Genomic DNA, 12076 nt, shown 5'->3' with positions numbered 1-12076 from the left:
GCCCCTCACCCTAATCCTCTATTAAGCCTTACCAAGGTTCTTAATACCTCACAGAAAAACTAGAAAAACTTCAAATGAAGCATCACTGAACACCCCCATCCCTTACTTCTTCCGCTTCATCTCCGTTGTTTCTTTTTGTGAATTCTCTTCCCTAAGAAGTTCGAACCCCACAGCATACATTGCCTGCCAGTCAGAGGTGGGAGGGGCAGGAGTGGAAGCCTGAGAGGGGCGTGGTCACTACGTCGCAGAGCTTGAGTGCGCCTGCGTAGGCTGCGGCAAAGCAAACTGCTCTTAGGCTTTTGCTCATTGCTGGCTATAGCTTGTGTAAAAAGATCACCTTTCTTACCAGCTCTCACTTTCGATCCTCACAGCTCCCGGGTATCGGAGCACAGGCTTCGGCTCTGTGCCGAGGCATCAACACACCTCAGATCCTCTCCGACGGATCGCTGACCTCCGAGTTCGCGTTCCTGTCTGCTGGAACCATGTCTCTGGTAAGCCAGAATGCGCTCCACGGCAGCGCAGAGACCACTGCAGACTACAGCGATGGCCGGGGTGAAATGCAGGCTACTAATGCCTCTGGGGCCCCCACCTCCATGCTAGTCCCCGAGGCTCCTCAGGGCCTTGAGATTCCAAACGACCCACAGGGTGCCAGCGCTCCCCAGGCTGCGCAGGACCCGAATGACATCGAGGGTCTCATCGACGAGCAGTCCCGACGTTTGGGGGCGCTCAGGGTCCACGACCCTCTAGAAGACAGGTCGGTGGCTTTGGTGAATTTCATGCGCATGAAAAGTCAAAGCGAGGGGTCTATCCAGCAGTCCGACATGCTGGAGTTTCTCAAAGAATACTCAGATCAGTTCCCTGAGATACTCAGACGCGCCTCGGCTCACCTGGATAGGGTCTTTGGGTTGAATCTCAGAGTTCTTGATCCTCAGACTGACACTTACACCCTAATTAGCAAACCGGGTCCCCAGACCACTGAACGGCTAGCAGAGACCCTGGACATACCAAAAGCAGGTCTCTTGGCCTTGGTCTTAGGCCACATCCTCTTGAATGGCAACAGAGCGAGAGAGGCCTCCATTTGGGACTTGCTGTTAAAGGTAGATGTGATGGATGAGCCTCAGAGGATCAACAATCTCTTTGGGAACACAAGAAACCTCCTCACTACTGACTTTGTTCGAATGCGATTTTTGGAGTACTGGCCAGTATATGGCACCAATCCCCTCGAGTTTGAGTTCCTGTGGGGCTCTAGAGCCCACAGAGAAATCACAAAGATGGAAGCTCTCAAGTTTGTAGCAGAGGCCCATGATGAAGAACCCTGGAGCTGGCCGGAAGAATATAACAAGGCTCTAGAAGCTGACAAAGCCAAAGAGAGAAGCCAGGCTGCTGGCTTAGAGTTCTGGTCAGAGGACACTATGAATGATAAAGCAAATGATTTGGTCCAGTTGGCCATTAATGTCACTGAGGAGTTGCTGCCCATACATCAGGATGAGCTATTGGCTCACACTGGCAAAGAGTTCGAGGATGTGTTCCCAAATATCCTCAGCAGAGCCACTCTGATCCTTGATCTGTTTTATGGCTTCTCTCTGATTGAGGTTGATACCAGTGAGCACATCTACCTCCTTGTCCAGCAACCAGAATCGGAAGAAGAGCAAGTAATGCTAGAGAGCCTAGGCAGACCCACCCAAGAATATGTGATGCCGATCCTGGGTCTGATCTTCCTGATGGGCAACCGTGCCAAAGAGGCCAGCATCTGGAACTTACTCCGGAGATTTAGTGTGGATGTCGGGAGGAAGCATGCCATCACCTGTAAGCTTATGAGACAACGCTACCTGGAATGCAGGCCACTCTCCTACTCTAATCCAGTTGAATATGAGCTGCTTTGGGGTCCTCGGGCTCACCTGGAAATCACCAAAATGAAAGCGTTGGAGTACATGGCTAGGCTCTACAGAAAGCGGCCACAGGACTGGCCAGAGCAATACAGGGAGGCTGTGGAAGACGAGGAGGCCAGGGCCAGATCTGAGGCCACTGCCATGTTCTTTTTTGGGTCCATGTGAAGTCTGGTGTTTCACTTTAGTTGAGTGGCATCAGTTAAAATGGCCTTTGGGAAAGGGGCACTAGTGTCCTACATCAGAAGTTGGGAGGGTTGGGGTAAAGAGTACACCTTGTGCTTATTGTGTTCCAATCCTAATAGTATTTCTTTCCTTCTAATATACTCTTTAATTGTCTTCATGATCAGTGTTTATAAATGAAATTGCTCATTTTCTTTTCCTGTCCTGTTTCAGTATAAATGTTCAGATAACTGTGTAAAAATGTGTTGGTAATATTTACATATTTGAAATAACCAGTAAAATAAGCTAAATAACAGTAACAATACACATGCACACACGTACATAAACACACCCCAAATACAAAGCCACTTATTTGTGGTTGCCCTCCCTTTGAGTCTATTATTGTGTTAACAAACTAACCAAAACCAAAAGATTGCCACTTACCTGTATGTAATTTGCTGTTGCAGAGTGTAATAAAAATAAATAAAAGTGTAATGAATGAGATGTCATGCTTATGTGCTCATTTATCCCATGAACATTTATCAGGCACCTCTGTGCTGAGAACAAGGGTACGTGATAGGGACATAAGGGTAAAGAAGACCCATCTGGGCCTCAGAAGTTCCCCCTAAAGGAGGAGGAAAGTCATGGAAGTGAACAGTGACCACGTTGTGCTGTGGCAAGTGCTTTAAGAAAATGGAGTGGGTGGGGGTGTACTATGGGAGTCCAAAAGTATGATTCCTGACTACATGGTGGGAGGGATGGCAGTAGAGAGGGCTGGGAAAGGGTCAGGAGTATGAAGCAGGAGATGACTGAGGGTATAGCAAGGGGGATGGTGGGAAGGACAAGGTGGAATGAAAGGCCGGGGACACGGGATGCTCTAGTGGTATCTCAGGAGTGATACCTGAGACTGAGGGAAGGACAAAAGGAGAAACTGGTGAAGATATAGGCTGTGGGTAAAATGCCCACAGGGCATTTGAAAGGCACCCAGAAAGACAATGTTGAGTTCACAAGGGGAATGGGAGAGAGAAATTTGTGGTAGAGGCTAACAAAGGCCCTATCTCTTGAGGGTGGCTCTTAGGAAATAGTAATTAAATAGCCTTCTCAAATGCAGTTGGTCCGGGATCTTCAGTCAGATTTAATCCCCACCCCACACTCCTCGCTAGCACTGTTCATCTCAACTCTCAAGCTGTTCCGGTAAATGTTAGCATTTTAGGTCTCTTCATTCTGATTCCTCTAACCTGGCTTACAAGTCTTCCCTAGAAAGCCTGCGGGTAAGGGTTTGTGAGAGGCATCCCTGGAATGGGAGTGGCTACCATGCTGAAAGTCTCCTCTCACTGAAGAAAGACAGCGATGCCTTCTAGTATTGCATGCTGTATGTTGCCTCATCTCGGGGCATCCTAGAGCTTTCTCCCCTTTGCGTCCTTTTAATTATCAGAGGTTTCCCCAAAGTGCCACCTCCTAGCAGACTGTTCCTCATATTTTTCTTAGCTCTGGAGAGATAAAAAGTACAATTTCTAACTCAGGAACTGGACAACGTGATGAGAGATTCACCCTTTTGGCCCCTAAGTCTGACCTCTGGCGATGCAGGAACCCAATTAAGAACAGTCTGGCCGAGAAAAAGTCTGCGCAGGCGTACTCTGCGGTTGCCAGGGCGATATAACCCCTGCTGGGTCTCACTAAGCTTAGCTGTAGTAGCATTCCAGGAACTAAAGGCTAAGTGAGTGGCGGGGTGGGGTGGGGGGAGGTTGGGGTGCGGGGGGAGATTTCTGGTGATGAGAAAATTAATACCTGGAAAGCCTGGGCTGATGGAATTCGGGGAAATGGGGTGAGGTGGACTGGGGGCAGTGGGGGAAAGAGAGAGAGAGAGTATCCGACTCAGAGAATTTGGGACCGTGATCCTACCCACACAATAAACGGCAAAAGTCTCTTCAGCTTTCTTAGACTCTAAATAGGTTTAGGCTTGCAGAGTGTGAGAGGGAAAGAAGGCAAGTCAACCAAGGTGCCAAGTGTTTCTTGTGACTTTTTGGATTGCTGCAGGCTCTTCAGACACATCAGTTTTTCGGAGATCTTCAGGATAGAAACCTGCCAAGAGAAAGTTGTGACATCTGGACAGAGCAATAATCATTAGTATAAAGCTCATTTGTTTTAATACTGAAATGTGTGCCAGAAACTACTGGACTTTTCCTGTCCTTAACTCTAGGATCTTTCCCTCCATTCTTCAAGAGCACGTTAATATCTCCATTTGACATTTAGGTAGACTGAGGTTTAACTAAGATTCTCGGGGCAATTAATATTCCCAAGGTCACACAGCCACAGGGAGACCTGGGCTTCCTGTCCAAGGAGCTCTCTCCATCAACTGTGCTATTTTGTCACTCAAATGTGCAGACTCTCAAGATCCAAGAAAAGTTAGCAGGGCCAGGGTGTAGAGGCAAGATAATGTTTTCCAAAGGAGGCAGGGGCAGGGGAGGGGGCGAGGGGATTAACAAGTGAGGCTGGAATTTCTCCAGACTCATTCTTGTACTATTACACTAGGGCTCCACTGAGCTGTCGGGGAAATAGAACACACAATTTCTGTATACTCTTTCTATTCTGTCCTGTTGTCCTTGCTCAGTCTGCTCTCTGTAAACCCTAGCCTTCTCTGCTGCTTTTTACCCAGAAGAGCCAAGAATTATCATGTCTGGACCGTCAGAAGTATTTAGTGATTTTTTTCAACTCTGAAGGAACAATAACTTAACAGAACTTCCAACTTTTCCCAGCTTGTTCAAAAATACAAGAATAGAAGTGGAAAATTGTCCCATGTCACGGATGCCATGTGCAACTTTCCAGAAATGGCAAATGTGACATTTGCAGGGCAAGTGTCTATGGTGAAGGAAAAGAGGTAGTCATCTCTGTGCTCACAGCTCTTCCTTTGCAAGCCAAGGGATAACCAGGGATTTTTCCCTCTTTCAGGCACCAAGTTAGAATTGATACCAGTAGGAGAAACATTTAGCTGTGCAAAGGGATAAGTGGTAAAGAGTTATAGAAGGCACTCCAAGAATTACCCCAACAGACATCAGCCATCAGGCCTCAAAACGCCAACTCAAGTGTCCTTGTTGGCCATGTTAATTAATTTGAAAAAATTGTGCCTGGTGGGGTGGAACCTAAATTGGTAAAGTGCTTGTTTGGCAGTATGAGGGCCCAAGTTAGATCCCCCAGCACCCACATGAAAAGCCATGCTGGTAATCTCACTAGTGGGGAGGAGGAAACAGGAGGATCCCTGACACTAACTGGCCAGCCAGCCTAGCCTAATTGGTGAGCTCTAGGCTAAGGAGAGACCCTGTCTCAGAGGAGGTGAACAGTGTTTCTGAGGATGACACTGAAGGTTGCCTGCCCTCTGCCTTCCACAAGCATGTGCTCATGTGCAGCCAAACACATACAATCACATGCACCACACACACATGGTCACTCATGCACAGAAATGGAAAATCTTGTAAATGAATGCCATCAACACCCACCTACTACTGATGTTTTTGCCAAGTTATGACTTGCTGAACGGGTGCTGCTTAGATCAGCATCTTATATGCACTTGCCACCCCGAGTCCCCTTTGACCTACAACTAGGATCTTTCCAAGGGACATAACTTTGTGAAAATATTCATTTTCAGTATTTGAGGTCCAAGAGTATACTTTTCTCTCTTTTTTTTTTAGATTAAAGAAGCCATTTCTGACATTTCAAATTATCCACCAGCTTCTGCATATAACTACAGAATAAGCATACAATTAAAGGAAAACCTGAGCTGGACTGGCATATGTGAATTTCAAGACAATTAATTTAGGTCTCTGAACTGCTGCTCCTAAGCCCACTGCTGATTGTGATATCTACAGAAGGATTTGGGGAGAGGTTGTTTGTATTGTTTTGTTTTCAAGACAGGTTTCTCTGAGTAGTGCTGGCTGTCCTGGAACTCACTCTGTAGACCAGACTGGCCTCAGAGATCTGCCTGCCTCTACCTCCCAAGCTCTGGGGTTAAAGGCATGCACCACTACTGCCTGGCCTTGAAAAAAATCTCTCATATAATACCCCTCCACTGCAGTTTCCTCTCCCTGCATTCCTCCACGTTCCCACCTTCCACCTCCTCTCTCCCCTAGGTCCTCATTTCCCTTCAGGAAAGCGCAGACTTCTCAGGGATATCAACCAAACACAGCATAAAAAGTCACAAAAAGACTAGGCACAAACCCTCATATCAGAGCTGGACAAAGCAACTCAGTAGGAGGGAAAGGGTCACAAGGGTAGGCAAAAGAGTCAGCAGCACCCCTACAAAAACACCAAGCTAACAACCATAACACATTTGTTGAGGGCCTAGTACAGAACTGTGCAGGCTCCCTGATTACCTCTTCAGTCTCTGTGATCTGCCAGAGGCCTGAGCAGTGCTTCTCAAACTCTTTCCACTCATGACTGTTTATGGGCCAAGAAAGTTTTTATATGACCCCACTTATATAAGCATGTACGGAAAGGTATACACAAATCAAACCCTTATTGATAATAAATCATACAAATTTCTTTTAAAATAAAGTCTTTGATATACATATAATTTTACCACTAAAGGCAAAAGTAAGTTTGTATAGTACTAAGATAGATATGTTTGTCTATTTTTACATAAAGAAATCCTGGTTGAGAGCTGGAGATGTACATCAGTTAATAGGGTGCCTACCTAACAGTCATGGAGCTTTGGGTTCTGTCTGTGGCACCATAGAAAGCAGGCTATGGTGGTGTGTGCCTGTAGTTCTAGCACTTTGGAGGTAGAGACAGGAAGATCAGAAGTTCAAGTAAGGAATTCAAGGCCAGCCTGGGCTACATGAGATTCTGTCTCAAAAGTAAAAATCTTGGCCAAGTATTTAATACTATAGGGCACAGAGCATCTTCCACATTTTCCAGAGCCGATCAATATTTTGACTTAGCAGCTAGTCATTACTTGTCAGAATACCACTTCACACAACGTACAAAGTAGCAGAAGTATGTTTGAACAGGGCTAGGCAGGTGGCTCAGTCGCGAAAGTCCTTGTCATGCCAGCATGAGGACCTGAGTTCAGAAACTCAGCACCCACATCAAAAAGCCAGGTACAACAGCATGCACCTGAAATCCCAGCTCTGGACAGGTTGAGGCAGGAAGAACCTGGGGCTTGCTAGCCAGGCAGGTCAGCCAACTTAATAAACTTCAGCATCAGTGAGAGATTCTGTCTCAGAAAGAATAATGGCACAGTGGAAAGCCCTAGAGAAAAACACACATACATGCATACTACAGCCATGTATATATACACACAAGAAATGTGTCTAGGGCCATTTCCCAAACAGTTTGGAATTCTATCTTAATACCAAGCCAAATTTCATTTAAGGGTTTCATTTTTATAAAATTCAACTTAGTGATATTTTTTGGCTGGAGAGATGGCTCAGTGAGTGATTAAGAGTATGCGTTGGTCTTGCAGAGGACGGGAGCTTAGTTCCCAGGATTCAGGTGGGGTAACTCCAGCTCCAGGGAATCCAATGTCTCTTGCTTCTGTGGGTACCTGTACTCACCTGCACACACACACACACACACACACACACACACACACGTACACGCACGCAAGCACATGCACACGCATGCACGCACTCACGCGCACACACGCGCATGTGCACACACAATTTTAAAAATAAAATTTAAATATTTTAGAAAATAAAACATTCTAACATTATATAATATAATCTGAAGATGCATTGGTTTGATATGTACACACTGAGGAATAACAGCAGAGAAATGTCAATATTAAAAGTCTTTGTTTACTGTAATAGAATGACTATGTTTCTATAAGAGCAGAAAACTGCTATTAATTCACACGGTATGAATTAATTAACTCAAATCTTAGTTGAAGTGTTTCAGTCAGGATGCATTCCTGATTATTGCATGTTGTAACAGCATGCACAGTGCAGAGTCCACATGTTGTGTGTTCAGAACCAAATCTGACATCATGTGGTGAAATGTGAACAACAGAAACACTTCAAATTCATTCTGGTTTTCAATTCTAGTCACCCAGACAGGCCTCAAATTTGCTATGTAGCTGAGAGCAAACCTAGACTTCTGATTTTCCTGCCTCCACCTCTGGTGTGCTGGGATTACCTATGTGTTACACCATGCCTAATTTATGTTGTGCTGGAGAGCCAACCCAGAGCTGCATGCATGCTAAGCAAGCACGCTGCCAACTTAGCTACATCTGCAGTCCTGTGTGTTTAATTTTGAATTAATTTGTGTTGTTATACATTCAGAAACCATTTACTGTTGCCAACCTTTTAGAAACCCACACATTCAATTATAGGGTCCCATCTTACAGTTTAAGAATCTGGGGTATGGAATGGCCCATAAATACCTTTCAGATTCAGGCAAGGACATCCTAGTCTGTTGTCTTAGTCAGTGTTTCCATTGATGTGAAGAAAACCATGACCATGGCAACTATTATAAAGAAAAGTATTTAATTGGAGCTGGCTTACAGTTTCAGAGGTTTGGTCCATTGTCATCTGTCGATGTTAATTTACCAGTATGGCCTAATAATGTTTATTATCAGGCCTATACTTATTATTATTATGGCAATAGCAATCAATCAAGACACAAATGCCTGTTATATGTTAAATTGGCCTTATTTAACCTGGGACAGGGCAGATATCAATCCCCTAAACTACTTCCCATAGTGAGGCAGGTATGGGATCCCTGCCCCAATCCCATGGCATCTGCTTCTAATAACTTCTATCAACCTACCTCCCATCCATAATCACAAATATTTGCTAATGTTCTTCATCTGGGCCAAGTCTCCATCCATGCTGACCTTGTGCTTCTCCTCCACCTAACTCATTATGGCGCAACCTTCTTCTCCTCTTCTCCTCCAGTCTTTCTTCTTCCAAAGATTCCCTCTGTCTTCCCGCATCTGGGAACCTTAGCCATGCCTATCTTATTTGCCCCGCCCAGGTGTGATGGCCTTTTATTAATTAACATCAAAATACATCTGACTGACAGCCGTCATGGTAGGAAGCATGGTGCAATCAGGTAGACGTAGTGCTGGAGAAGGAGCCATGAGTTCTACATGCAGATTGTCAGGCAGCAGAAAGAGAGAGACACTGGGCCTGGCTTGAGCATTTGAAACCTCAAAGCTCACCCCTAGTGACACACTTCCTCCAACAAGGCCAGGTCTACTCCAACAAGGCCACACTTTCTAATAGTGCCACTCTCTATGAGCCTATGAGGGTCATTTTTATTCAATTCACCACATTCTACTACCTGGCCCCCATAGGCTTGTAGCTACATCAGAATGTAAAACTGCCTTCAGTCTAAGTCCAGAAGTCCCCTTCCACAGTCTATCAATTGCAATCTCAACTCTGTTTAAAAGTCCAAAGTTCAAAGGCTCTTCTGAGACTCAGGGCCATCTCTTAACAGTAATCCCCACTGGAAATTCAAAATCAAAAAACAGATCACGTACTTCAACATTTAGTGGCACAGGATATACATTACCATTTGAAAGAGGAAGAAAGTGAGCATAGTGAGAAAATGACAGACCAAAACAAGACTGAAAACCAGCTGGGCAAACTCCAAACTCTGTATCTCCATGTCTGATGTCAAAGCACTCTTCAGTTCTCCAACTCCTTCCATCTTTGTTGACTGTAACATACTTCTTTCTCTTGGGCTGGTATGACTCCCTGTTAGCAGCTTTCCTCAGCACGTATCCCCCAACCCTGGCATCTCCAACATCTTGGGGTCTCCAAGGCAATCCTGGCTTCACTTTCCAAGCTTCACATGATGTCCTGTCTAGGCCTCCATGTAGGGACAGCACTGACGTATGCCTGGCTTCAGGGGCTTTCCTCTTGAAGGGAGATTCCATAACCCATTTCTTGTTTCCTTGACTCTAAAACCAGAAAGAACCATATGCCCAGAGCCGTCAAGTTCTGCTCCTTGCTGGGGGCTGGAACATGGCCTCTCATTCAAACACGTTTTCACCAGCTTTCTGTTTTTTGATGGGTTTCTTCGCCGCCTAAACTTTGTGGAACTCTCTCTGTAGACTTTGTACTCTGAAATCTGCCAGCTGCTGCCGCCTCCAGTGCTGGAATTAAAGGTGTGTGCCACCATGGCCAACTCTAAGCTTTTCTTTAGTCCCTTTCCTCAAGTTGGAAGCTTATCTGGGTGGTGGTCTGGCCCTGAGGTCACCACTCCCTTTATTCGATTTAGCATTAGGTTTTTTTTTAATCTGTTTATCTACTTGAACACAATCCTTAGGTGCATTACACTTTCTGGTACCCCTTTTCTTCTCAATTTGTACATTTTGTATTTTTCCTTGCTCGGCTTGATCCTTTTCTTTATAGATCTGCATAAGAATGGCCACTAATAACCATTCAACACAACCAGTACGAGGCTGTCTAGAAATCTCTGTCAAAGCTGTTAATTCATGACTCTTCCGTGCTCCTGTTATTATGGCTCATTAATCCCACACTTAAAGCATTCAACTGCTTTCCTAATTCAAATGCTCAAGGTCCACATTCCTCCAAAGAAAAGCATGGCCAGGACTATCACAGCAATACCTCAGTCTCCAGTACCAACTTCTGTTTTTTGTTTGTTTGTTTTGTTTGTTTTGTTTTTTGTTTGTTTGTTTGTTGAGACAGGGTTTCTCTGTGTAGCCCTGGCTGTCCTAGACTCACTTTGTAAACCAGGCTGTCCTCGAACTCACAGAGATTTACCTGCTTCTGTCTCATGAGTGCTGGGATTAAACATGTAGGCCACCGCCACCTGGCTTGACTTCTGTCTTTTTACAGGCAATCTCTAGACAGTGAAATTTCTTGCTGAACAGAGTTTCTTTTCCTGTTCATTGAATAATCAGTGATGTCTTAGGGACTCTTCTGCAGGCAGAGCTAGAGGCTAGTTATGAGGGACATTGAAAAATAAAGAGAAAACCACCACTTTCATTCTAGATTATATAGCAATGAATCAAGCATGTGATTCCAAAGGATAAATGAATTGGGACACTTACAAAGTCTGGATGTATACAAAGCTGACTGTCATATAGTAGCCATATGTCCTTGGGTAAGATGTAGAATGTCTCATTCTCGACTATTTGAATCTATTTTCAAAAAACCAATAGAGACTGGGCATAGTTGTGTATACCTTTAAATCTAACACTTGGTTAGCAAAGAACATACCTCTGAGAGTTTCAGGCAAGCCAGGAAGAAGTGAAGGAAGGAAGGAAGGAAGGAAGGAAGGAAGGAAGGAAGGAAGGAAGAAAGAGAATAATAGAAAAGCCCAGTTTCATTTATACTATTTGATGGTATCAAAGCTATATTGTATCAAAGTCTATAGAGTCTAGTGATATTTCAACACTAGCCATGGCTTTTACAATTGTTACTAGTCTCTAGTATAGAGACTAACATGCAAGAGTTTCAGAATTCCATTCCCAGTACAAAAAAAACAAACAAACAAAAAAAAAAAAAATAAGGACGAAAGAAAGAAAAAGAAAAATAGGATTGCTGTTTGTCAACTCTTTGGTAGCTGATTTCAAATCAGAAATGGATTCTGGTCTTTCCTTTCTTTAATGAATACATTAGGCACTTACAATTCTAGTGGTTATGAATTATGGAGTTAGCTATATAAATAATATTTTCCTTGCAGAAATTAAATCAGGAGATATTTTTTCTAGGGGTTCATGGGTAGCTTCTTTAAAGAGAACATCAATTGTCAAAGAAATACTTTGCATTTCTATCATGGTGACTGCCCTTCTAAGGGTACATATAGTTAAGAAGTGACATGAGATTGATGGCAGTTAATGTTTGTGATGTTTGACTCCAATGACTCTCTTGAGAATGCTCAGTTTGGCATGGACTGATCAGAATAGAGCTTCTGTCCTCTCAGTGCCCACTTCACTGAAAAGATGGAGGATGTAAATAAAGGACACAAAATGACCATTGCTTTGGAAGCTGCCCTATGCTCTGAAGTTACAACCAGTTTTGACCACAGCTCAGAGAACTTTCCTAGTATGTGTGGACTAC

General features: G+C 44.3%; 1 protein-coding gene across 1 annotated transcript; it reads left to right on the top strand.

Moving 5' to 3' along the window:
• The first annotated feature begins 261 nt into the window (after positions 1-261).
• Positions 262-2554, top strand: Magee2 (MAGE family member E2). The gene has a single exon (XM_051142042.1). It carries the CDS (start codon positions 483-485, stop codon positions 2052-2054), a length of 1572 nt encoding a protein of 523 aa, XP_050997999.1. The 5' UTR covers positions 262-482; the 3' UTR covers positions 2055-2554.
• The last annotated feature ends 9522 nt before the right edge of the window (positions 2555-12076 follow it).

This window comes from Acomys russatus, chromosome X (assembly GCF_903995435.1).
Source record: "Acomys russatus chromosome X, mAcoRus1.1, whole genome shotgun sequence".
Classification (NCBI taxonomy): Eukaryota; Metazoa; Chordata; class Mammalia; order Rodentia; family Muridae; genus Acomys; species Acomys russatus.
This window is presented reverse-complemented; position numbering and strand designations above follow the sequence as displayed.

What these genes read in the sequence shown, in the direction of transcription:
- Magee2 (XM_051142042.1), top strand. Translation starts at nt 483, where the DNA reads ATGTCTCTGGTAAGCCAGAATGCGCTCCACGGCAGCGCAGAGACCACT.